Raw genomic sequence first — 27,472 nt, forward strand, 5'->3', positions numbered from 1 at the left:
CAGCCCTTCCCTTAAAATGTTTCCGCCCGGGAGCTAACCGGGCAACCTTTCGCCAAAGCGACAATTGCTAAAAACGTTCTAGTGCAAAAGACGCGGGACAAAAACAAACCGGAACATTTGCGGCATAAAATGCAATGAGATTTCAGCAAGACATTACAGAATCGGCACTGGAGGGTAATGAAGCAGTGTGACCGCCCTAAAATCTTAGCAGCCTCAAACAGTATTAAAAAAGCGGTCCCAGGATCTATTGGGTATGTGACGGCTGTGATAGGAATTTTGAGGTCTTAGATACATGGGACGCGGGTGGCGCTGTGGGTTAAACCACAGAACCTATGACTTGCCGATCAGAAGGTCGGCGGTTCGAATCCCCGCGGCGGGGTGAGCTCCCGTCTCTCAGTCCCAGCTCCTGCCCACCTAGCAGTTCGAAAGCACCCTTAAGTGCAAGTAGATAAATAGGTACTGCTTTATAGCAGGAAGGTAAACAGCGTTTCCGTGTGCCACACTGGCTCGCCAGAGCAGCTTCGTCACGCTGGCCACGTGACCCAGAAGTGTCTTTGGACAGCGCTGGCTCCCAGCCTCTTAAGTGAGATGAGCGCACAACCCTAGAGTTGGACACGACTGGCCCGTACGGGCAGGGGTACCTTTACCTTTACCCTTAATGTTCATAAGTGTACCAACCAAGCACGTACATAGATCAGCACAGGAAGACCGACCTGAAGCCATTTTGACTCCTAAACTGAGCAAATGTTTTTCTGCAAGGTCAAAGTGGGAAACCTCTCATTGTCTCTTTCCTCACAAATCCTGTCTTAAGGGCACATTTAAGATATGAATAGGGTGACTTGGTCCAGGAACTAAGTATTTATCATTACAAAAGACTGGCCAGGCTCCCCAGGCAATCCAATCAAGTAACCTGCCAGACAGGAAATAGACAACATTCAAATTTCTGTTTTAGACCACCTTTTCTGTGATGTAGGTATGATGTATCTGGGAGGTGGTCTTGGGTTACAGCCCTTCTGTGATGTATGTATGATGTTTCTGGAGGTGGTCTTGATCTACAGGGTGGCAATTTCAAAAGTCTTTATAAGCCCTTGGGCACCATTTTTGTGGGTCCTCCTCCTTTCCTGCGAGTGAGGGGAGCACCCTGTTGCAACAGATCAATAAAGATCAGGCTTACTAGCTGCTTTGCTTCTCAATATTCTCTGGTTGGCCTCTGTTATCTTCTCCTACCAATAGGGAACCTATGTAAGGATTCTATATGGGCTCTCGGATACCCCATAAGGGAAAAGGGCAATTTTTGTTTACAACATGGCTACTATCCATTTTCTTGTCTTCCTTGGTTTTATTGTTTCTTTCCAACGAAGTGGAAAACCTGGAAAGATAGATTGCGTCTGACCGTCCTGATAGCAATAAAAAGGGCAGACCGGAGGGTTGACCCTAGAAGGCAATTATTGAACATGCTGTTCTTTTTCAGGGAGAGGAAGCTATTCTTGAAATCTAGGTAAAAGTTCGCCGCTCAACACAGCCCAAGAAAGGACTTTGCCCCTATGGACTCACTGCCCACCCCAGACTGGGAAGGAGCAGGTGTGGGCGGTGGTGGTCAAAAGCTATTTAGATAACGGTTACTCAATTTGACCCAGCGACGCCAATTCCTTCTTTTTGCCCATCAACGACAAGTCTTTGGTCCCATTGGTGGATTGGACGAGGGGAGGGTTTTCTAGACCTCTGACGCTGCCTTTTTTTGTTTTGTTTAGTTGGAGTTTAAACTTTGCTACACAGTGGAAGGAGGTTTTGGGGCAGAGGGACCCAAGGGAGACAGGAGGAGAGAAAAACTCAGCCGGGACGCCGCCACCGAGTTGGAATAAAGGCCGCTTGGCATCAGCCACGTCAAAGGAGGCAGAAGTCGCCGACACACGGCTGGGGTGAGTTGGTGCAGTTTGGTTTGTGGCAGGATTTGGTGCAAAACCCTCCACCGCGTCCGCCACCGTTTGACCCAACCTGAGCCATCTTTGGAAACCTGAGCAATGCAAACAAGAGGACGAAGGTTAGGACGGAAACGGGAGGGTGGAGGAGAGATTGGACATTGAGTGGTGTATTGAGTTAAGCCTGTTAGCCGCTTGAGCAACCAAACAACAAACAGTTTGGGTTGCGTCTGGCTCAGACCCACACCCTGCAGATCCTGCTCAGAGTAGACTCATTGAAACCAACAAACCTAGGGCTTGCTTCCAATTTTAGTTCCACTTGGAACAGAGCTACGTACTGGAATGACTGGACCTAAGTTAGTCACGCTCGTGAATTTCAGTGGGTCTGCGGCGAGAACAGCTCACGCTGGGCACAGCCCTGATCCGTCATGTTCATTAACTTTGGTGGGTCTACTCTGCGTAAGGTGAGCGTATGAGACAAGCTTGCTTGGATTAACAGCCCCAGCTACTGTGGCGTTTGCGTTTGCTTGCAAGTATCCCTTTCAAAGCGGGGGAACATGTTCAAAATTGCTGGAGAGTCATGATTTTGTGGGTAGGCATGAACTGGAAAATTGTGCATGCATGAATTCTGCTCACAGGGCCTGAATTAGCTTGTGCCCGAGCCACAGTAGCAGAATGTGTAATTGGTGTCAAAGCTCAGGCTAAAACCTGGTGGTTTAATATTGATTATTTCACATATTTTAAATGTTTTACATCTTTTCTTTAGATGGATTTGTTTAAAGCAGCTTTGCAAAACCACACACCGTAAAACCGAACTAAGCACTAAACATGTTTGGGGTAAAAAAAACACCCCAAAATGTATGTACTGCTGGATCGTAATAAAACCTCTGAACTGTTTACCCAAAAATAAGATTTAAATAGGACATTAACATTTTCAGTCTGTTAAAAAACGGTCTTGGAAACATTTGAAAGATAATTAAAATCAATGATGGGCTAAAAAGACTTGTGCTTAATCTCAAATGCTGCATGTTTGTGGAGGTAAAGGTAAAGGGACCCCTGACCATTAGGTCCAGTTGCGGCCGACTCTGGGGTTGCGGTGCTCATCTCGCTTTATTGCCGAGGGAGCCGGCGTACAGCTTCCGGGTCATGTGGCCAGCAGGACTAAGCCGCTTCTGGCGAACCAGAGCAGCGCACGGAAACGCCGTGCCTTCCCGCCGGAGCGGTACCTATTTATCTACTTGCACTTTGACGTGCTTTCGAACTGCTAGTTTGGCAGGAGCAGGGATTGAGCAACGGGAGCTCACCCAGTCATTGCGGGGATTCGAACTGCCAACCTTCTGATCGGCAAGTCCTAGGCTGTGTGGTTTAACCCACAGCGCCACCCGCGTCCCTGCATGTCTGGGTAGGCTTGCCTTTAAAAAAAAATTAAAAAATGTTTTAAGCAGGCACTGAAAAGAGCAAAGCAAAGACACTTGCCTGATGTCAACGTTAAAATGTTGGTATTTTACAAGTGCAGAATAATTATTACTGGCACCTGTGCCAGTTCCTCAGATCAAAGTAGTCGACTGGACACATCTGGAAGTCAGTAAGGTGATCTTTCACATAAACCGGACTCAAGCGTTAAGGGGTTTTTATACTAGTACTGAGGGATGCGGGTGGCATTGTAGTCTAAACCACTGAGCCTTGGACTTGCCGATCAGAATGTTGGCGGTTCGAATCCCCGCGACGGGGTGAGCTCCCGTTGCTCGGTCCCTGCTCCTGCCAATCTAGCAGTTCGAAAGCACGCCAAAAGTGCAAGTAGATAAATAGGTACCCCTCCGGCGGGAAGGTGAACTGTGTTTCTGTGCGCTGCTCTGGTTCGCTAGAAGCGGCTTAGTCCTGCTGGACACATGACCCAGAAAAACTGTCTGAGGACAAATGCCAGCTCTCTTGGCCAGATGAGGGTGGGTGGCGCTGTGGGTTAAACCCTGTCCCTGCTCTGTCCCTGCTCCTGCCAACCTAGCAGTTCGAAAGGACATCAAAGTGCAAGTAGATAAATAGGTACCACTCCAGCGGGAAGATAAACGGCGTTTCCGTGCGCTGCTCTGGTTCGCCAGAAGCGGCTTAGTCATGCTGGCCACATGACCCGGAAGCTGTACGCCGGCTCCCTTGGTCAGTGAAGCGAGATGAGCGCCGCAACCCCAGAGTCGGCCGCAATTGGACCTAATGGTCAGGGGTCCCTTTACCTTTACCTTTAGGCAAACTAAGGCCCAGGGGCCGGATCCAGCCCAATCGCCTTCTAAATCCGGGCCATGATGGTCCAGGAATCAGTGTGTTTTTACATGAGCAGAATGTGTGCTTTTATTTACAATGCATCTCTGGGTTATTTGTGGGGCATAGGAATCCAAAATATAGCCCGGCCCCCCACAAGCTCTGAGGGACAGTGGACCAGCCCCCTGCTGAAAAGGTCTGCTGATCACTGGTATTAAAGTTGCTCGGTCCCTGCTCCTGCCAACCTAGCAGTTCGAAAGCACCTCAAAGTGCAAGTAGATAAATAGGTACCACTCCGGCGGGAAGGTAAACGGCGTTTCCGTGCGCTGCTCTGCTTCGCCAGAAGCGGCTTAGTCCTGCTGGCCACATGACCCGGAAGCTGTCTGCGGACAAGCGCCGGCTCCTGGCCTCTTGAGCGAGATGAGCGCGCAACCCCAGAGTCGGTCACGACTGGACCTGATGGTCAGGGGTACCTTTACCTTTTAATGCTCAAAAGTCTGCATTGGCTGAAGGAGGTGCCAGCTGGCCAGGATAATAGCAGCCTCTCCCATTTTGGTACCCTGCAAGCACAGTTTAAAGACTCAGTGTTTCCCACCCTTGGGTCTCCAGCTGTTTTTGGACTACAGCTCCCATCCTCCCTAGCTAGCAAGACCAGTGCTCAGGGACGATGGGATTTGTAGTCCGAAAACAGCTGGAGACCCAAGGTTTGGAGACACCGGTTTAAAGTGCAAAGCTTTTCACTGCAGGGAGATGAATACTTAACCACTCGCCGATTTCCTCCATATTGCTGCATGCCACCCTAGCCTTCGAACAGCGTGAGATCCCAGGGGTCCTACACATGAGTAGGAGTCTGGTAGAGACACATGCCTGACTGGTCGTTCGGGAGATTCAAAGTCTTTATCCAGCCTGAACATCACAGTGACTATACTAAAGAGTAGAGTATAGGCAGTCAGCATTCAGCAGTTATGTAAGGGCAGATGCTCCTGAACGGGGTCACTGTGCCCCTGAAGGACCAGGTGCGCAGCCTGGGAGTCATTTTGGACTCACAGCTGTCCATGGAGGCGCAGGTCAATTCTGTGTCCAGGGCAGCTGTCTACCAGCTCCATCTGGTACGTAGGCTGAGACCCTATCTGCCCGCGGACTGTCTCGCCAGAGTGGTGCATGCTCTAGTTATCTCCCGCTTGGACTACTGCCGTGCGCTCTACGTGGGGCTACCTTTGAAGGTGACCCGGAAACTGCAACTAATCCAGAATGCAGCAGCTAGACTGGGGACTGGGGGCGGCCGCCGAGACCATATAACACCGGTCTTGAAAGACCTACATTGGCTCCTGGTACGTTTCCGAGCACAATTCCGAGTGCTGGTGCTGACCTTGAAAGCCCTAAATGGCCTCCCCCCATTTTTTTACCTGGACACTGAGGTCTAGCACCGAGGGCCTTCTGGCAGTTCCCTCACTGCGAGAAGTGAGGTTAAAGGGAACCAGGCAGAGGGCCTTCTCGGTAGTGGCACCCGCCCATCAGAATGTCAAAGAGGAAAACTACCACCAGCCTTTTAGAAGACATCTGAAGGCAGCCCTGTTTAGGGAAGCTTTTAATGTTTGATGCATTACTGTATTTTAATATTTTGTTGGAAGCTGCCAGATGGGCGGGGTATAAATAATATGTTGTTGTTGTTGTTATTGTTGTTGTTGTTACACCGGTCTTGAAAGACCTACATTGGCTCCCGGTATATTTCTGTTTTTTGTTTTTTTTAAATAAATTTTTATTAAGATTTTAAAGATTACAGAAAAAAAGAGAAAATAATAAGAATGAAAGAAAAAACGAAAAAACAGTACATATAAAAAAAATCATCAAAAACCAGAAAACAGAAAAAAAAGAAATAAGAAACAAGTCAAACATCACTTGCTTACATTCACTTATTTCCTTGACCTCCTCACACCTCCCATTTTTGTATTCTAATTCAATTTGTTATTTCAGCAAATCCTTCCAACCTTATTTTTATCTTAATAATTTGTCTTAATATACTATAATTTTACACTCTCTCTTTCACCAACTCATTTTTGCTTAATCCTTTATGTCATTTCCACTAAAACCACATAATTTTGTTTTCCCAACATCTTTCTAACAATCCTGAATTTTGCAATATTTTTGAAGATAAACTTTAAATTTTTTCCAGGTTCCCAGTATATTTCGGAGCAAAATTCAAAGTGTTGGTGCTGACCTTTAAAGCCCTAAACAGACTCTGCCCTGTAGACCTGAAGGAGCGTCTCCACCCCCATCGTCCAGCCCGGACACCGAGGTCCAGCTCCGAGGGCCTTCTGGTGATTCCCTCACTGCGAGAATCGAAGTTACAGGGACCCAGGCAGAGGGACTTCTCGGTAGTGGCGCCCTTCTATCAGATGTCAAGGAAATACAACAACTACAGTGGCACCTCAGTTTAAGAACAGCACTGTTTATGAACTATTTGGTTTAAGAACTCTGCAAAACCGGAAATGGTGTCCCGGTTTGCGAACTTTACCTTGGTCTAAGAACAGAAGCAGAATAGTGAAAGGGCACCGGCAGCGGGAGGCCTCATTAGGGAAAACGCACCTCGGTTTAACAATGATTTTGGTTTAAGAACGGACTTCCTGAACGGATTAAGTTTGTAAACTGAGGTACCACAGTACCTGACTTTTAGAAGACATCTGAAGGCAGCCCTGTTTAGGGAAGTTTTTAATGTCTGATGTCTTATTGTATTTTTAATATTTTGTTGGAAGCGTCCCAGAGTGGCTGGGGAAAGCCAGCCAGATGGGTGGGGTATAAATAATAAATTATTGTTGTTGTTATTGTTATTTCTGCATGGTGATGAATGCTGTGGATGTGGCCCAGAGTCCTGAGCTTCTGGCCATGCTGATTCCTCTCTGTCTCTCTCTCTCTCTTGCAGACATGACTGCCGCCAGCCTTGACAGCATGGAACTGCTGGACCTCCTCTTTGACCGGCAGGATGGGGTCCTTCGCAGCGTGGAGATTGGGTCAACGGCGACAGCTTGGATAGGCCCGGAAGACAGCGTGAGTTTAAGAGCTTTTAGCGACACAGAAGCAGAGAGGGAATCATGGAACAGTGGGGTTGGAAGGGACGCCCAAGGGTCTTTCCAGTCCATAGCTGTCAACTTACAGATTTGAAAATAAGGGACCAGCAGCCTCGAAAATAAGGGATCAGCAGCCCAAAAAAGGGATCAACGATTATTTGATAAAATACATCTTTTGTTGCGTGCAAATGGCTTTAGATACCTATTAGGTCCATAAATTACCATATAGCATATATTCAACACAAAAAAACAGCAACAATTTGTTGTTGACAAAGCACAGCTGGGCATAGAAAGGGCCCCATTACCTTCAGTAGCTTATTTAAGGGACATCATCAATAAGGGACAGCAGCGGGACATGGCGCTGGGATAAGGGACTGTCCCGCCAAGTAAGGGACGCTTGACAGCTATGGTCCAGTCCAGCCCCCTGCAGTGCAGGGATCACTCTTGCGGGTGACAACCACACCACAAAAGCCCGATGTCTGGCCCCTCTCTCTGCCAAGCCGTGGCCAGAGCACATGGGGTTACAGGCACTGAAATATACTCGGAGTCGAGTGTGGATTTCATGCTCTTTATTCAGCTCATAGTAGTGAGGAGGAATGGAAGTCTGCTTTATATACATTATTTACACAATGGGCCCCACGTGATTGGCTAGTTCCGGGATTCTCCTATAGGCCAATCAGGTTGTGGATTCACTTCCACCTGGAGTTGGATTGGGTGGCTCCTGCGGACCAATCAGACTGCTGCATTCTGGATCCTATTGTTCTAGGACCAATCAGACGGCTGCAATTTGGATCCTATTCAACTCAGTACATAACAGGCACCAACATAGGGGCTCCCCTTTGGAGAGCACAAGACACTGCGAAGACTCTTGTGTTTTTAGGGTTTATTCGCCTATTTACACCCTCAGTCTGCACGGAGGCGGTCCAGATCTTACACGTGACCCAAAGCATTGCAGGCAGCCCTTCCTCCTTCATCGCCAAGATGGACCTCCCTTCCTTTCCTCCACCTTCTTCCCAGAAGCCCCTTGCCCTCCCCCAAAGCAGTTTTACCCAGGCAACCTCCCAAATCTCCAGTCTCTGGTCACAACTGGTGCGAAAAGTTCCATTGTCTTGTTAACCTCCCACGATGGCATTCTTAACAGCCCTGGTTTGGCCAGGCTACCCAGGAATACCATTGCAGCTTATATTCTCCCTTCCTATCACAAATAACCCCCAAATCCTAGCATTTATTGATTTTAGTGTTTAGGGGGACACCCCCCCCAGTTCTGTAACACCATGAATTTGAACAGCTGTGGCACCGCACCCAAGGAAAAAGTGGGAACTGTAGTTTTCCATTCAACACCCAGCACCCTTAAACTACAGTTTTCCCAGGCAAAGCTCTCTCACAAACAGGGAGGTCAGGCATCCCTTTTCACCGACTCCTTACCATATTTTGCGCTCTCCTCTTTCACCCTCATTAAAAGGTTCTTTAATTCCTCCTCACTTTCTGCCAGCAAGGTTGTGTCATCTGCCTATATGAGGTTGTTGATATTTCTTCCGGCAATCTTAATTCTGGCTAGGGATTCATCCAGCCCAGCCTTTTGCATGATGAATTCTGCATATAAGTTAAATAAGCAGCGAGACAATATACAGCCTTGTCGTACTCCTTTCCCAATTTTGAACCAGTCAGTTGTTCCATATCCAGCTCTAACTGTAGCTTCTTGTCCCACGTAGAGATTTCTTAGGAGACAGATCAGGCGCTCCCATCTCTGCCATAGTTTGCTGTGGTCGACACAGTCAAAGACGGTGGGACAGTGTTCTCGAAGCTACCAGCATGAGTTTGACCAAACTGCGGGAGGCAGTGGAAGACAGGAGGGCCTGGCGTGCTCTGGTCCAGGGGGTCACGAAGAGTCGGACACGACTAAACGACTAAACAAACAACTTGTCTGTCTTTTTACAGCGTTTGCTGAAAGCTCAAGAGAACGAGGATTTCATCAATTCTATCTTGGGGGCCCCAGATGCCGCCCTCGACTCCCCAAGCTGGTCCCCGGCGGCCAGCGACAGCGGCATCTCCGAGGACCCCAGCTCTGACCAACTGGACAGTCCCCCTCACTACGTGCCGACGGGTAGCCCGGGGCCTTACTCTGACGGAGGCTCGCACAGTGACCTGGCGTACACTGGCTACCAGGACTCCTGCCGGACCCTCCCGGTTCTGAAAGGGCCAGGTGCTGAGATTAGAGAAGCGGAGGTGTCTATAGACTTCAGTGAGTGACCCCTTCGACTTTTGCTAGACCAGCTTTTCCCACATTGCGTGTAAACAGTGTGGACAGGCGGAGTCCCCCCAACCCCAGAGCGGAATACAGTGGTACCTCGCAAGACGAATGCCTCTTAAGACGAAAAACTCTCAAAACGAAAGTGTTTTTCGTTTTTTGAGTTGCTTGGCAAGACTGATTACCCTATGGGCTTGCTTCGCAAGACGAAAACGTCTTGCGAGTTTGCTTCCTTTTTCTTGCAAGTTTGTTTCCTTTTTCTTAAAACCGTGCATTCACTTCGAGGAGCAACTCATAGCACGAGGTGTGGCAGCCTTTCTTGAGGTTTTTGAAGACTTTGGTGATTTTTGAAGCTTTTCCAAAGTCCGTAGGGACGCGGGTGGCGCTGTGGGTAAAAGCCTCAGCGCCTAGGGCTTGCCGATCGAAAGGTTGGCGGTTCGAATCCCCACGGCGGGGTGTGCTCCCGTTGTTCTGTCCCAGTGTCTGCCAACCTAGCAGTTTGAAAGCACCCCCGGGTGCAAGTAGATAAATAGGGACCGCTTACTAGCGGGAAGGTAAACGGCGTTTCCGTGTGCCGCGCTGGCTCGCCAGATGCAGCTTTGTCACGCTGGCCACGTGACCCGGAAGTGTCTCCAGACAGCGCTGGCCCTCGGCCTCTTAAGTGAGAAGGGCGCACAACCCTAGAGTCTGTCAAGACTGGCCCGTACGGGCAGGGGTACCTTTACCTTTTACCAAAGTCCGTGCTTCGCAAGACGAAAAAATCACAAGACGAAAAAACTCGTGGAACGAATTATTTTCATCTTGCGAGGCACCACTGTAATGACAAGACAACATGCTACGGGATTAAAATTGGCCACAACTTTATTAAGTTTCAGATGTAGGGAGACCTTGGCTTAGGCACTGGCCGTTTATCCTTCCCAGCCGGGGATCTGGGAGACGTCAGGGTTATCCAGAATGTGTGGGGGTTTGGGCTGGCTCTGGAGAACATATGTTCAAGCAGAGAGTCCGCCCCCCGTTTTGCTGCCGTTGGAGGGGAGAGCAACTTCTCGGCGTATGGCCAATGCCTCCCCTCAAGACCCCTTTAATGGAGAACCCTGGTATCACCACCCCAAGGGGGGCATGGGTCACTGCTTCAGGCCCCCCCCCCCATTTAGGAAGATAGACTAGACGATTCTGCCCAAGGCCTGAAACCGCCAAAGTTGTGACGTTTTGCTATAGGAAAGGCAAAACCTGCCAATGCAGCAAAATTCCTTTCCGGCCCTGACCCTGAGGTAGCAGCGCCTGCATACCTGTGCAGAAGAGGTTAACCTGCACAAAAAGCCTTAACTGAGGGAGGGGAGGGTGGGAGAAGCTCTGGAGCCAGACTGCCACTTTGCAGGTAAGATTCACCTTCTGTTGTGTCCCTCTGCTTACCTGGCCAATCCCCTGGCAACACCTCCCCAGGCGGGATTGGGCGATTAGCTGAGGTAGGCGGAGACCTCCAGGTCTCCAGCCTGGGGCGGATGAAGCCAGCCCAAACTACCAGGAGTCGCACTGGGATCTGGGGGACTGCGCGCGACCACGCAAAAAGGCGTGATGTGGGGAGTGGTAATTGGAAAGTTGGTATCGCTGGATCAGCTGCATCAGTTTCTTTTTTCTTTTTTAAAAATAATATTTATTAAAGTTTTAAAGGTCACAAAATGAAAAAGAAAAAAACACCAAGTTAAACAAAAACTAAACAACACATCACAATATAGAAAAAAGAGAATAGAAAAAAGAAAAAATAATTATAAAAAAACAGAAAAACAGAAACAATTAAAAAACACAACGAGCCTTCCCATAACTTATCTTTCATTTGCTTGTTTCCTTGACCTCCTCGCACCTCCCTTTTTTGTATTCTAGTTCGGTTAGCTATTTCAGCAAATCCTTTCCATCTTTCCCAATTTTTATCCTATAATTTATCTTAATATAATGTAACTTTACCTTTCCTCCTTTCATCCATTAACAGTCTATTTTTACTTAGTCCTTTATAATATTTCTGCTAAAGCCACATATTTTCATTCCAGCCTCCTTCTAACATTCCTTAATTTTACAATGTTTCTGTAAATAAGCTTTAAATTTCTTCCAATCTTCTTCCACCGACTCTTCTCCCTGGTCTCGGATTCTGCCAGTCATTTCCGCCAGTTCCATGTAGTCCATCACCTTCATCTGCCATTCTTCCCGGGTGGGTAAATCTTGTGTCTTCCAGTACTTTGCAATAAGTATTCTTGCTGCTGTTGTTGCATACATAAAGAAAGTTCTGTCCTTCTTTGGCACCAATTGGCCGACCATGCCCAGGAGAAAGGCCTCTGGTTTCTTCAGAAAGGTATATTTAAATACCTTTTTCATTTCATTATAGATCATCTCCCAGAAAGTCTTAATCCTTGGGCATGTCCACCAAAGGTGAAAGAATGTACCTTCAGTAGCTGCATCAGTTTCATTGAATTATTTGTTTCATAAAATTTATACATCACGCGATTGTAAAAAAATTGTTGCAGATCTAACTAATCAAATGTCTCCTCCTTCCTCCTCCTCCAGACCTCGTTTATTCAATTTCCTTATGGTCAATCAAAAACCTTGCTTATTTATTTTGTCCTAATTGTTCCTTGCTTAGAGTAGGAGGTGGCGCTGTGGTCTAAACCACTGAGCCTCTTGGGCTTGCCGATCAGAAAGTTGGCGGTTTGAATCCCCACAACAGGGTAAGCTCCCGTTGCTCGGTCCCAGCTCCTGCCAACCTAGCAGTTCGTGCTTTCAAACTGCTAGGTTTGCACGAGCAGGGACTGAACAACGGGAGCTCACCCCGTCATTGCGGGGATTCGAACCACCGTCCTTCTGATCAGCAAGTACTAGACTCTGTGGTTTAACCCACAGCGCCACCCGCGTCCCTGATGGCCACCCAACCTCCGTTTAAAAACTGCCCATCAACCAACTTTCCGAAGCAGCCCAGCCCACAGTCAAACAGCTCCTACCGTCAGAAAATTCTTCCTAATGTTTAGTCCGAATCTGCTTTCTAGTATTTGAACCCATTGTTTCGAGTCCCATCCCTCTGGAGCAGCAGAAAGCATAAGAGTTCTGTATGCTGAACACGCATGTGGCCCCTCCTTCCAAAACTGGTCATTAAAAAATAATCTTAATGCACTTTAAAAAATAATAATCTGTATTTCCTATTGATCTCCTGCCGAACTGCTTGCTCCCTGATTATTATTATTTTTTTTTTTAACATTTTCATTTTTTCTAAAAGCATTTTAACCCCCCTCCAATTACAATGGTACCTCGGGTTAAGTACTTAATTCGTTCCAGAGGTCCGTTCTTAACCTGAAACTGTTCTTAACCTGAAGCACCACTTTAGCTAATGGGGCCTCCTGCTGCCGCTGCACGATTTCTGCTCTCATCCTGAAGCAAAGTTCTTAACCCGAGGTACTATTTCTGGGTTAGCGCAGTCTGTAACCTGAAGCGTATGTAACTCGAGGTACCACTGTACTCTCATAGGCCACCTGCTGTGATACCATGATGCCAAAAACATTTTTTGGGGGGTGGGGCTTCTTCAAGCCCTTCCCCAGAGTTGTTGTATATACGATTATTTGGTTGGGGGGGGCAGGAATAAAATTAATTAATTTTTTAAAAATTCCAAAGATCCCACATTGTGATACTCTAATGCCAAAAGCTTCTTATATGCGCCCCCCCCCCGTTTTTTTAAAAATGCAGCAGCACTGAGCATTTTGTTTCCTCTTTTGCAGATATTTGGGAGGCAGGATTTTACCCCGAGGAGAGACAGGAACAAGCCGCCCCCCAGCTGAATTCGTGCACCCTGACCATAAAGGACCTTCTGCTGTCCAACAGCTGTGAGATGGTGAGACTCTCAATGGTGCTGACCTTTAAAGCCCTAAACGGCCTGGGTCCTGTATACCTGAAGGAGCGTCTCCACCCCCATCGTCCAGCCTAGACACTGAGGTCCAGTGCCAAGGGCCTTCTGGTGGTTCCCTCGTTGTGAGAAGTGAGGTTACAGGGAACCAGGCAGAGGGCCTTCTCGGTAGTGGCACCCGCCCTGTGGAACGTCCTCCCAGCAGATGTCAAGGCAATAAACAACTATTTTACTTTTAAAAGACAACTGAAGGCGGCCCTGTTTAGGGAACTTTTTAATGTCTGACGTTGTATTGTTTTAAATACAGTGGTGCCCCGCAAGACGAACGCCTCACAAGACGGAAAACCCGCTAGACGAAAGGGTTTTCCGTTTTGGAGGCGCTTCGCAAAACGAATTTCCCTATGGGCTTGCTTCGCAAGACGAAATGTCTTGCGAGTTCCTGCGGGTTTTCCCCCCCCTTTCCCCCCCTTTTCCTAAGCCGCTAAGCCGCTTATCAGCTGATCCGCCTATAAGCCGCTTAACAGCTGATCCGCTAAAAGCCGCTAAACCGCTAATAGCGCTAATCCGCTAAGCTGTCAATGGGCTTGCTTCGCAAGACAAAAAAACCACTATACGAAGAGCCTCACGGAACAGATTAATTTCGTCTTGCGAGGCACCACTGTATTCAGTTGGAAGCCGCCCTGAGGGGCCGGGGAAACCCAGCCAGATGGGCGGGGTATAAATAATAAATTATTATTATATAATCATTATAATCAGGCTAAAGCTGTCAGAAGGCTTCCGAGAAATCCTGGTTTGCTTTTACAGTACAGCCATACCTCGAGTTGAATGTGCTTCGGGCTGAGTGTGTTCGAGTTGCGTTCCGCGGCAACCCTGAAGTAACGGAGCGCGTTACTTCCAGGATTCGCCACTCGCGCATGCAAAGACGCTCAGAATGACGTCACGCGCATGTGCGGAAGCGGCGAAATGCAACCCGTGCACGCGCCGACGTGTCTTGCGTTCCCGAAATATACTCAGAGTCGAGAGTGGATTTCATGCTCTTTATTCAGCTCATAGTGGTGAGGAGGAATGAATGTCCCCTCAAAGTATCTGCTTTATATACATTATTTACACAATGGGCTGCACGTGATTGGCTAATTCTGGAATTCTCCTGTAGGCCAATCAGGTTGTGGATTCACTTCCATCTGGAGCTGGATTGGGTGGCTCCTGCGGACCAATCAGACTGCTGCATTGTTCTAGGACCAATCAGACTGCTGCATTCTGAATCCTATTGTTCTAGGACCAATCAGACTGCTGCAGTTTGGATCCTATTGTTCTAGGACCAATCAGACTGCTGCATTTTGGATCTTATTCAACTCAGTACATAACAGTTCCGTTCGGGATGCGAACGGGGCTCCAGAATGGATCCCGTTCACATCCCAAGGTGCCACTGTAAATGTATTGTCTTCTGTTGAAGAACCTAGTAAGCAGCCATCTTCAGCTTTGATTAATGTGCCCCTTTGTCATGTCGCAGCACCAACAAGGCATGAACCCATCACTGTTGAGACAAACCCCCGGGACCTGCCAGGAACTGGTACTCACCGAGGATGAGAAGAAGCTATTGGCCAAGGAAGGAGTGACTCTACCCACCCAGCTGCCTCTCACCAAGGTGAGGCAAACTTCTGACCCAATGCTACACCAGGCCAAAGGCTGGACCATCTGGTCCACCATCCTCTTCTTGCATTGGCCAACCAGATGCCTCAATGAGAATGCCCCCAATTTCTGGAAAGCACAGGAGGAGAGAGGGCTCTTGTGCTCGATTCCGGCTTTCAGGATTCGCACAGGCGTCTGGGTGGCCACTGTGAGGACAGGATTGTGGCTTAGATGGGCCATTGGCCCAGGGGTGTAGTGAGGGAGGCGTGTCACGGTCCGGGTCACGGGCGATCGAAGTCCCGGCAGGGGATGTCAGGACCGGGGGCAAGATGGTGGGGAGGGAGCAGGAACGGGGGTCCAGAAGTCAGGAGCTAAGAGTCCGAGGGTCAGAGAGCTGGGAGTCACGAAGCCAAGGGTCTGAGGGGCAAGAAGCAAGGAGTCACGAAGTCAGGGGTCCGAGGGTCAGGAAGCAAGGAGTCAAGAAGCCAGGGGTCTGAGGGTCAGGAAGCAAGGAGTCACAAAGTCAGGGGTCCGAGGGTCAGGAAGCAAGGAGTCACAAAGTCAGGGATCCGAGGGTCAGGAAGCAAGGAGTCACGAAGTCAGGGGTCTGAGGATCAAGAAGCAAGGAGTCACGAAGTCAGGGTTTGAGGATCAGGAAGCAAGGAGTCACAAAGTCAGGGGTCTGAGGATCAAGAAGCAAGGAGTCACGAAATCAGGGGTCCGAGGGTCAGGAAGCAAGGAGTCACGAAATCAGAGGTCTGAGGGTCAGGAAGCAAGGAGTCACGAAGCCAGGGGTCAGAGAATCAAGAAGCAAGGAGTCACAAAGTCAGGGATCCGAGGAGCAAGGAGTCAAGGAGTCAAACGCATCAATTCAGGGAACGTGTTGCTGTGGCAAAGAGCCGAAGGGAAATGCTGACCTTATATCCCTTCCTGGCTCTTGCCACCAGGTGCTGTGAGTTACCAGTCGGCCTCACCTGTGTGGCCGCACCTTGCCTCTCCAGAACAAGCTTAGGAAGTAAAATGGACAAAAAGGTTGGGTTCCAGGTGGAAAAATCGAAACTAGAGACGGAATTGCTAGAACCAAAAACTAAGATACTTTCGAGAATGTATAACTTGCTGCTTAAATGGAATACACAGGATGAGACAGTTAAATCTGCCATGATAAAATGGGCACAGGATATTGGGCATAACATCATGTTTGAGGACTGGGAAAGATTATGGAACACCGGAACGAAATTCACGGCATGCAATGCCTTGAAGGAAAACATTATGAAAATGGTATACCGGTGGTACATGACCCCAGTCAAGCTTGCTAAGATATATCACCTGTCCGACAATAAATGCTGGAAATGTAAGGAGGCGGAAGGGACATTCTTTCACCTCTGGTGGACTTGTCCAAAAGTGAAGGCCTTCTGGGAGGTGATTTACAATGAGTTAAAAAAGGTATTTAGGTATACCTTTCCCAAGAAACCGGAGGCCTTTCTTCTGGGCATTGTGGACCAGAAAGTGTTAAAGAAGGATAGAAATCTCTTTATGTACGCTACCACAGCAGCAAGAATTCTTATCGCAAAGTATTGGAAGACACAAGATTTACCCACGCTGGAGGAATGGCAGACGCAGTTGATGGACTATATGGAACTGGCTGAAATGACTGGCAGAATCCGAGACTTGGGAGAAGAAACAATGGAAGAGGACTGGAAAAAATTTAAGGACTATTTGCAAAAACATTATAAGCTGTATGAATGTTAAGAAAATGCACGATTTAGGAAACTCTAGCTTCAGCAACTTGATTAGGTGAAATGAAAACTAAGGTACAAGAAATAAGAGGTGGAATTATGAAATAACTTTATTATGTTTAATTTAAATACATAAGAATTGGGACATAACATTGTGAATCTAGAAACATGATAAATCGAAAGATACAGTAAGTTATGAAACAAGGTAACAAATTGCTGATGTTTGTACTACAAAGAATGCAGAGTTTGGAGGATGTGGGGAAGTCCAGTTGGTTTGTTAAAAAATATTAAGGAAAGTTGGACTCTTTATACTTTTTTCTTTTTTTCTGTTTTCTTTCTTTTTTCTTTATTCTGTATATCTTTGACTATAAGAAAAGAAACTTAATAAAAATATTATATATATATAAAAAAAGAACAAGCTTAGGAAGGCCCCAGTCCTGCAAAGTCCTATTGGTCACAGGGCCTGGCTCCTGAATGCACACATAACAAGGGGGGCTACCAAGGCAATTGCCATGGGCACAAAAAAAAAAAAAAATATGGGGGCACCTCTGCAGCTGCCATCCCAACCAGAGACACTCCTCGTCCCACCTGCCTGCCTCACCTGATGTCAGGGATGTGGCTGAATTGAACGCCTGGGAAGAGTCCGACTCTGGAGACGAAGGAATGCCTGTACAAAGGGAGACTCTGGTGACGAGGAATTGCAGCCACAGCCAGAGCAGGAGTGGGCTAGTTCGGCCCCTATTCACCAAGAGTTCCCAGACTCGGAAAGCTCACAGGCAGAGGGAGGGGAGGAGATAGATGACATTGAGGGGGTTGCTATGCAACCGGGAGGCAGGCAGTATTTAGAGCAGGGGTTGTGAACCTGGTCCCTACCGCCCACTAGTGGGCGTTTCAGGATTCTAGGTGGGCGGTGTGGGGTTCTACAGCACAAGCTGAATCCATCAAGCACTGGTGGGCGGTAAGGAAATTTTACCATCAAGAAAGATGCATTAGTGGGCAGTAGGTATAAAAAGGTTGACTAGCCCTGGTTTATAGGGATCTTCGTTTGATAACAAGGGGTGGGGGTTGTTCACCCACCTTCTCAAACCAGAAGAGCTGAAAGGGTTAAAATGCAACAGAAGTGTAAGAGAGGAAGGACTGGACTTTGGTGCCCTTAGTGCTGTGACGGGGCGGAAACTCAGAGTGACCAACTCATAGCTAAGGGCGGCGGACCCAGAGCTGCTCTCTGGATAGAAATCAGGGGTCAACAAACTTTTTCAGCAGGAGGCCGGTCCACTGTCCCTCAGACCTTGTGGGGGCCGGACTATATTTTGAAAATAAAATAAAAAATGAACGAATTCCTATGCCCCACAAATAACCCAGAGATGCATTTTAAATAAAAGGGCACATTCTACTCATGTAAAAACACGCTGATTGCTGGACCGTCCGGGGGCCGGATTGAGAAGGCGATTGGGCCGGATTCGGCCCCCGGGCCTTAGTTTGCCTACCCATGATGTAAATTGTAAATAGGTAAAGGTAAAGGGACTCCTGACCATTAGGTCCAGTCGTGGCCAACTCTGGGGTTGCGGCGCTCATCTCTCTTTACTAGCCAAGGGAGCCGCTGTACAGCTTCCGGGTCATGTGGCCAGTGGGACTAAGCCGCTTCTGGCAAACCAGAGCAGCGCACGGAAACGCCGTTTACCTTCCCGCTGGAGTGGTACCTATTTATCTACTTGCACTTTGAAGTGCTTTTGAACAGCTAGGTTGGCAGGAGCAGGGACCGAGCAACGGGGGCTCACCCCGTTGCGGGGATTTGAACCGCCGACCTTCTGATCGGCAAGTCCTAGGCTCTGTGGTTTAACCCACAGCGCCACCCGCACCCCCGCAAGTTGTAAATAAACGTACACAAAACTTGCCTGCCTGAGATCATTACACCTGAGTATCACGCCGAGCTGGAACTGGGAGAGGAAGGGCCTTTGCATCCCTCTCCCACCGTTTGTGAATTTCCACGAGTTAATTCACAAACCCAAATAGAAATGCAGTACAGAAAAGCGGGGGAAACGAGAAATTGAAATGGACATATTTTCCCATGCCTACCTTAAGCCGGCTGCAGAAAAAATAAAATAAAAATCTAGTTAGTAGCCCCATGACTAGAATCCAGCTGTTAAGCTGTTTCCTTTGCACCTTGCAGTATGAAGAGAGAGTCCTCAAGAAGATTCGCCGAAAGATCCGGAACAAGCAGTCGGCGCAGGAAAGTCGGAAGAAGAAGAAAGAGTATATTGACGGACTGGAGAGCCGGTAAGTCATTGTTCTGCGCCCTCTTCCTGCAGAATTTCTTCGTAGTCTGATAAGGAAGGGGGAAAGTAGATGTGAAAGCTGAGATTTTTGAGTTTAGTGTTCAGTTCAGTTTGATTTATACTTTTCAAATTTATACATTTCGTTAGTTTTACAATCAATCTGACATCCTAAAATTTGACTTCCTTCCCCCTCTTTCTGTGGTTTCTTAAATTTCTTTCTTCTCACCCCTTAAAACAGTGGACACTCAGGTTGCAAACGTGATCCGTGCTGGAAGCACGTTCACAACCCGCAGTGTCTGCAACCCGCAGTGCCGCGACTGTGCACGTGCGGGTTGCGATCTGGCGTTTCTGCGCATGCGCAAAATGCGATTTAGCCCTTCTGTGCATGCGCAAGCTCTGCAAAGTTGTCACTTGCATTGGAAAGGGAATCTGCCGCTGGCACCAATGGAAGCTGTACGCTCCATTCTCTCTGCTCCTCGTGCATAGATCTTGCCGCCTCGTTTTCTCAGCCTTCTTTTTCTTTACATTTCCAACATACGTTTGACCCGGTTTTGTACATTTTTGCTATTTGTACTGGTGCAATATACCACCTGTACATCATTTCCATCTAGTTTTCTTTCAAAAGAGAACAATCTGTAAATTTCAGATCTACTTTCCACAATTTCCCCCAGTCCTCAAATTGTATATTATGTCCTATATCTTGTGCCCATTTGATCATGACCGATTTGACCGCCTCGTCTTTTGTTTCCCGTTCTAGCAGAATACTATATGCTTTGTTCAGCAGCTTCACCACTTCTTCTATAACTTCCTTTTGAAATCTGGAAGTTATATAACTTGAACCCTTTCTTGTTATCGTCCTTATGCATCTCATGCAATTGTCTGTAGTGTAACCAACTCTGAAAATGATCTTTAATTTCCTCACAATCTTTTCATTTCCATTTCCCTTCTTGATCCCTCAGCAGGTATGTAGGTCGCTTCCCCTTTCTGCCAAGCGGTTTGAGTAACAAAGCTTCAATTGGTGATAACCACCAGGGTGTTTTAAGTTCCAAGGAACTTTTAAGGGGTGGCCGAGCTTCTTGCTATCCTTTCCTACTGTGATAGGAATTTTATGGTCTTAGATACAGTGGTGCCCCGCAAGACGAACGCCTCGCAAGACGGAAAACTCGCTAGACGAAAGAGTTTTCCGTTTTGGAGGTGCTTCGCAAAACAAATTTCCTATGGGCTTGCTTCGCAAGACGAAAATGTCATACGAGTTCCTGCGGGGTTTTTTCCCCTTTCCCCCCCTTTTTCTAAGCCGCTAAGCCGCTTATCCGCTAAGCCGATAAGCCCCTAAAAGCCGCTAAACCGCTAATAGCGCTAATCCGCTAAGCCGTCAATGGGCTTGCTTCGCAAGACGAAAAAACCGCTAGACGAAGAGACACGTGGAACGGATTCTTTTCGTCTTGCGAGGCACCACTGTATATGGTAATGTTCATAACCGCACATACATAGATCAGCACAGGAAGACTAACCTGGAACCATTTTGAGCAAATGTTTTCTTTGCAAGGTCAAACTGAAAAAGCCTCCCCATTGTCTTTTCCTTCACAAATCCTGTCTTAAGGGTATGTCTGTGTCTGAATAGGGTGTGAGCCTGTGACCTGGCCCAGGAAATAAGTATTTTACCACTACAAAAGACTGGCCAGGCTCCCTAGGCAATCCAATCAAGTAACCTGCCAGACAGGAGATAAACAGTCACAGGAGAAAAACAACATGCAAATGTTCTGTTTTACACCCCTTCTGTGATGTATGTGTGATGTTTCTGGGGGTGGTCTTGATCTACAGGATGGGAATTTCAAAAGTCTTTATAAGCCCTTGCACAGAATTTTTCTGGGTCCTCCTCCTTTCCTGCATGTGAGGGGAGCATCCTGTTGCAACAGATCAATAAAGATCAAGCTTACTAGTTGCTTTGCTTCTCAATATTCTCTGCTTGGCCTCTGTTATTCTCTCCTACCAATAGGGAACCTATGTAAGGACTCTATATGGGCTCTTGGATACCCCATAAGGGAAAAGGGCAGATTTTTGTTTACAGCACTACTCACCCGCTTTGCCGCCTTCCAGGATGTCCGCCTGCACGGCTCAGAACGAGGAGCTGCAAAGGAAGGTTGTTCACTTGGAGAAGCAGAACTTGTGAGTCGTTTTCCTGCTTCCATGTTGGTGTTTTAGTTTTGCTTTTTAACCGGGAAGCAATTACTCGCAGGGGGTGGTGGTGGTGGATGAAGAGCGACCACAAGACATCTGTACCTGCGCAGATGTAGGACGTGTGGAAGACTGAATTTAAGAATAGAAATGTGAGCACGCCAAAATGGACAGAAACGCACCCATCCCTGGTTATCCACCTGAAATATACTTGGGAGTCGAGTGTGGATTTCATGCTCTTTACTCAGCTCATAGTAGTGAGGAATGGAAGTTCCCCCGAAATGTCTGCTTTATATACATTTTTTTACACAATGGGCCCCACGTGATTGGCTACTTCCAAGATTCTCCTGTAGGCCAATCAGGTTGCAGATTCACTTCCACCTGGAGTCGGATTGGGTGGCTCCTGCGGGCCAATCAGACTGCTGCCTTCTGGGTCCTATTGTTCTAGGACCAATCAGACTGCTGCAATTGGGATCCTATTCAACTCAGTACATAACACCACCTAATTTCTTCCCAGGTCCCTCCTGCAGCAACTGAAGAAACTCCAGGGACTGGTGATGCAGTCAAGCGGCAAGGCAGCCCAAACAGGGACTTGCGTTGCGGTACGTGGTAGTGTGTGTGGGGTGTCATGTGGGTGTGGAAGAAGCTGGTCTATTCTCCCTCCCCGCTGCCTCTTTTCAAGACAGGTTTTGGGATGAGTCTAGGCTTGAATGAGCCTGAGCAGTCCGGGCCAATGATGGAGAGAGACCCCGTGGCCCTTCAGAGGTTGCTGGGCTCCAAGTCCTACTCAAGAGTGGGCCTGTGGAAGTTAACGGGCACAACTAAGACTAAGACTAAACCACTGGGCCTCTTGGGCTTGCCGATCAGAAGGTCGGCGGTTCGAATCCCCACGTCGGGGTGAGCTCCCGTTGCTCGGTCCCAGATCCTGCCAACCTAGCAGTTTGAAAGCACGCCAGTGCAAGTAGATAAATAGGTACTGCTCTGGTGGGAAGGTAAATGGTGTTTATGCACGCTCTGGTTTCCATCACGGTGTACCATTGCGCCAGAAGCAGTTTAGTACTGCTGGCCACATGACCCGGAAAGCTGTCTGCAGACAAACGCCGTCTCCCTCGGCCTCTGCGACCCCAGAGTCGTCTGCGACTGGACTTAACCGTCCAGGGGTCCTTTACCTTTTAAGACAGACACCTGACTCTACTTTCTGCCCCCACCCACCCCTTTCAGGTCCTGCTGCTTTCCTTTGCCCTGATCGTCTTCCCCTCCATCAGACCTTTCACTCGCAACAAAGCCGAGTTGGAAGGAGACTTCATACCTGTGAGAGGTGAGCGATGGGTTGGGTGAAAATGAGTGGCTGACAAGCACACACATACACACAGTAAATTGCCAGAGGTACTGAATATTTGATGCATGGAACATCTTGTTTTGTGTTCAGTAGCTAGTTATTGGGGAGGGAATGATTCAGTACATATTTAATGGCAAACATGCTGCATCAATAGGAATATAGCATCTAGATCAAGGGAAGTAATAGTGCCTCTGTATTCTGCTCTGGTCAGACCTCACCTGGAGTACTGTGTCCAGTTCTGGGCACCACAGTTCAAGAAGGACACGGACAAACTGGAACGTGTCCAGAGGAGGGCAACCAAAATGGTCAAAGGCCTGGAAACGATGCCTTATGAGGAACGGCTAAGGGAGCTGGGCATGTTTAGCCTGGAGAAGAGGAGGTTAAGGGGTGATATGATAGCCTTGTTCAAATATATAAAAGGATGTCACATAGAGGCGGGAGAAAGGTTGTTTTCTGCTGCTCCAGAGAAGTGGACACGGAGCAATGGATCCAAACTACAAGAAAGAAGATTCCACCTAAACATTAGGAAGAACTTCCTGACAGTAAGAGCTGTTTGACAGTGGAATTTGCTGCCCAGGAGTGTGGTGGAGTCTCCTTCTTTGGAGGTCTTTAAGCAGAGGCTTGACAACCATATGTCAGGAGTGCTCTGATGGTGTTTCCTGCTTGGCAGGGGGTTGGACTCGAGGGCCCTTGTGGTCTCTTCCAACTCTATGATTCTATGATTCTATGCCTAATTTGGGGCTTGCAAACATACCTAATTTGGAGGTTTTTCAGCAGAGGATTGGTGGGAAACTCAGCCAGATGGGCAAGGTGTTGTTGTTGTTGTTGTTGTTGTTGTTGTTGTTGTTGTTGTTGTTACTTGTCAGAGTCACCCGTGGTCCCAGCTCACAAGAGACCAAAGTCCAGTCCGGCTTATGTACAAAAGTTTTTATTGAAGAACATTCTTAGCTTCACAGGCTAGCTCCGTGACTCTGCGTCTGTTACGCTTAGACCGCTGAAGTCCCCTCTGAGTCAGTACCGCCTCTACACCAGTTTAAGAGGCTTGTACTGGTCCACCTCTTTCTCTCTTTCCTTTTCCGCAGGGTCTTTCTGCCCCCCTGTGTTCTCTCCCTTCGGGACTCTCCAGAGGCTGAATCCTCTGCCGCCTCCTCCCCCCTCCTTCGGGCTTTGGGACCAGGCTCCTCCCCGGGACTCTCTTCATTTCCGCGCGCCTCCCATTTTGAACTTGGCGCGCGTACGTTGCTCCTGACCTTCCCTCCGACAGTTACACTGCCCTCGATACTACTTTCCTCCCCTTCCGGCAGGACGTTTTGCCCTGATCTCCTTCCCCTCTCTGCTTCCTGTTCTGCTCCTTCTGACACACTGGTCACTCCTCCCCCCTCACTCCGTTCCAGCGGAGCAGCCGGTCTCGCTCTCCAACTCCCACTGGGGGTTCCCCCTTCGTTTCCCTGCTCCTGACTGCTTCCCCCTCTAGCTCCCCTTGGCTTGACCAGAGGGGCTCCCTTTTGGGAGTCCTCCGATTCACTGGACGGACTCATGGACAATCTTGGGTCATTGTCATCCTCTTCCTCGTCACTCTGGAATCCTTCCCCCTCACTCTCTGTCTCCTCCCTCATCTGCGCCTCTCTCCCTGAACCCCTGACATTACTATTATTATTATTATTATTATTATTATATTATTTCAAGTTCGAAGATGGTCAAGGGCCTGGAGACCAAGCCTTATGCCAACTATTTCTTTTTCTTAAAAAAAATCGGGTTTTTATTGATTTTCCAATAAAAAACATCCAATTAATATATCCAATCATAATACTCCAATTAAAACACAAAAAATAAAAAAGACCAAATTATAATTATTAATTTTTCGGAGCTCCCCACGGTCTGGATCTCTGAAGCATATCTCCGCATCTCAGTCCTGCCTCTCCCCGTTGTTCCCATATTTCCCACATCTCGATTTTGACGCTTTGTAATTCTCCGCCCCCCAGTCCACGATTCTCAATCATCTCAAACATCGTGTACTTTCATCCGTCGAATACAGCTTCGTTAGTATATATTTTCCCAACTGTCTTTTTATCAGCGCAGCTTCCTCCGACTCCATTCCAATCCGGGATGTATGCCAATTATTTCTTTATACATTTTCCAAATGATTAGAGATTAGTTCAAGGTACCGTATATTTCGCTCTAAAAGTAAGGGGAAAGGTGTGTGGGCGTCTTATGGAGCGAATGCAGGCTGCGCAGCTATCCCAGAAGCCGAACAGCAAGAGGGATTGCTGCTTTCACTGCGCAGCAATCCCTCTTGCTGCTCTGGCTTCTGAGATTCAGCATATTTTTTTTTCTTGTTTTCCTCCTCCAAAAACTAGGTGCGTCTTGTGGTCTGGTGCGTCTTATAGAGCGAAAAATACGGTATTTGGAATGTAGGGGAAATATCGCTGCGCAGCGCTCCCTCTCGCTGTTCTAGCTTCTGGCTTAGCCATGTGAAGCCTCTTCGGGGCAGCAGGAAGCCTTCATCCTGCTGCCCTGAAGAGGCTGCGCAGCTATCCCAGAATCCAGAACAGCGGCGGGATCGCTGCGCAGCGCTCTCTCTCGCTGTTCTAGCTTCAGGGATAGCCACACAAAGCCTCTTGAGTGCAGCGGGAGCGCTCTTGCCTCTTCGCTCAAGAGGCTTTGCATTGCTTGTTTTCCCCCCTCTAAAAACTAGGTGTGTCTTATAGAGCGAAAAATACGGTAATACAGGGATTGGAAACCAAGCCTTATGAGGCATGGTTGAGGGAGTCAGGTTTGTTTAGCCTGGGAAACAGAAGACCGAGAGGCGACAGGATAGCCACCTTCCTGATGGGAAGAGCTGTTTGGCAGGGCGATGGTCTTCTTCAGAAGGTGGTGGACTCTCCTTCTTTGGAGGTATTTAAGCTGAGGTTGGGTGGCCATCTGTCAGGGAGGCTTTCGTTGAGATTCCTACATTGCAGTGGCTTGGAGTTGTAAGAGTGCAAATATCCAGAGTGTGGGGATCAGATGGGATTGCTATGAGGAATTATAAAATATGCATCAAGCCATTGTGTCCGCTATGAAAACATGGCGTTGACTGGGTTTGAATCATTGACAATAATTTCTGATCAAATCCCACAAGCCTCTGCTGTTCATTTTCTACGCCTGACAGGCACGTATCAGCATTTTAAACACAGGCCAGTTGCTTCATCAGGCATCCTGAGCCATAAAAGACACAGTGGTGCCTCGCAAGAAGAAATTAATCCGTTCCGTGAGGCTCTTCATATAGCGTTTTTTTCGTCTTGCGAAGCAAGCCCATTGACAGCTTAGCGGATTAGCGCTATTAGCGGTTTAGCGGCTTTTAGCGGATCAGCTGATAAGCGGCTTAGGGCTTAGGAAAAGGGGGGGAAAGGGAAAAAACGCCACAGGAACTCGCAAGACATTTTCGTCTTGTGAAGCAAGCCCATAGGGAAATTCGTTTTGCGAAGCGCCTCCAAAACGGAAAACCCTTTCGTCTAGAGGGTTTTCCGTCTTGCGAGGCGTCCGTCTTGCGGGGCACCACTGTAGTAGGTAGCTTCTTTGATGTAGTTTGTTAATCTTTAGATAGATCTTAAGGGCCAGGAAGGGACGCGGATGGCGCCGTGGGTTAAAAAACAGAGCCTAGGACTTGCCGATCAGAAGGTCAGCGGTTCGAATCCCCGTGACGTGGTGAGCTCCCATCGCTCGGTCCCTCCTCCTGCCAACCTAGCAGTTCGAAAGCACGTCAAAGTGCAAGTAGATAAATAGGTACCACTCTGGCGGGAAGGTAAACGGCGTTTCCGTGCACTGCTCTGGTTCGCCAGAAGCGGCTTAGTGATGCTGGCCACATGACCCGGAAGCTGTACGCCGGCTCCCTTGGCCAATAAAGCGAGATGAGTGCCGCAACCCCAGAGTCGGCCACGACTGGACCTAATGGTCAGGGGTCCCTTTACCTTTAATCCTTCCTTTGCTTTGGAATGCCACAGGAGTAGATCGTACGATTCTATGCTCCTCTGTAAGGCAGACCCTTTAATCTCTGAGCCCCACTGAATATTCGAGCCCATGGCGCTCATGCCTTGCCTTTCCCCCCCTCTTTCCAGTTTTTTCCAGGTCCCTCAACAACGATGCTTCTTCCCGGGTCGCCTACCCCATGGCAAAGGAAGCTGACCAGAGCTCCAAGGAGCCCGAGAAACCCCTCTGGACCCAATACATCCACAAAGGCCACACGGAGCAGGATGGAACCCTCAAAAACCTGGTCGTAAGGCACCATGTCTTGTCAAGGCACCACGACGCAGGAGAAGCCGTGGTGAGCAACAGCACCGAGCCTTTGCACGAGCTCGCCTACTCCTCGCACTTGGAGGGACTTGAAGGCCCCAGGGAACACGTTGGGCACAGCTTGGCAGCCACGGACTGGGCAGACTCTGGCCAGCCCAGCAAGGGGGTCCTGGAACAGGCCGACGAGTTGTGACCCTCTCTCTCCGCTGCTTTCCCCTGTACGGCGTTTGGGGACTTAATAGGGGGTGGTGATGGGGGACAGGGCTGGATGTGTGTAGACCAAACTGCTTCTTTCCCACAGAGCAGGGAGGGGGGGGGGAAGGCATGGAGGTGCTGTTTGCAAGAGAGCAAGCAAAAAGGGTGGCCTGCTTTCTTCTTGCCCTCTCTGTGATAAACTTCAGAAAAGCCCAACTCCCTCCCCCCAGTACTTGCAGTCATGCAGTCTTAGTCAAAGGTTTGTTCAGTCCATCCTTCCTCTGCCTGCTGGACATCTATCAGCAATTCCTCCTCTGCTTTAATAATAATAATAATAATAATAATAATAATAATGTTTTTATTTATACCCCGCCCTTCCCGGTTCAGAAAAGCCCGGGCTCAGGCTGGCTAACAACAAATTTAAAACACTTCATTGATGCAACGAAAAACAGCATAAAATACAGTATAAAACGTGAATAACAATAAAT

General features: G+C 48.3%; 1 protein-coding gene across 2 annotated transcripts; it reads left to right on the plus strand.

Moving 5' to 3' along the window:
* Positions 1-1,403: 1,403 nt before the first annotated feature.
* CREB3L3 (cAMP responsive element binding protein 3 like 3) lies at positions 1,404-27,332 on the plus strand. Of its 2 annotated transcripts, XM_081846292.1 has the most exons (11): positions 1,404-1,581; positions 1,752-1,919; positions 7,090-7,214; positions 9,173-9,476; positions 13,238-13,350; positions 14,873-15,007; positions 18,898-19,004; positions 21,101-21,169; positions 21,696-21,780; positions 22,400-22,496; positions 26,615-27,332. In XM_081846292.1, exons 3-11 carry the CDS (start codon positions 7,092-7,094, stop codon positions 26,980-26,982), a joined length of 1,401 nt encoding a protein of 466 aa, XP_081702418.1. In that variant the 5' UTR covers positions 1,404-1,581; positions 1,752-1,919; positions 7,090-7,091; the 3' UTR covers positions 26,983-27,332. The 2 variants fall into 2 exon arrangements, with proteins under 2 accessions (XP_081702418.1, XP_081702417.1); XM_081846291.1 differs by having other exon boundaries at positions 1,404-1,919.
* Positions 27,333-27,472: the final 140 nt, after the last annotated feature.

Source organism: Podarcis erhardii, assembly GCF_964252035.2.
Source record: "Podarcis erhardii genome assembly, chromosome: 18".
Lineage (NCBI taxonomy): Eukaryota > Metazoa > Chordata > Lepidosauria > Squamata > Lacertidae > Podarcis > Podarcis erhardii.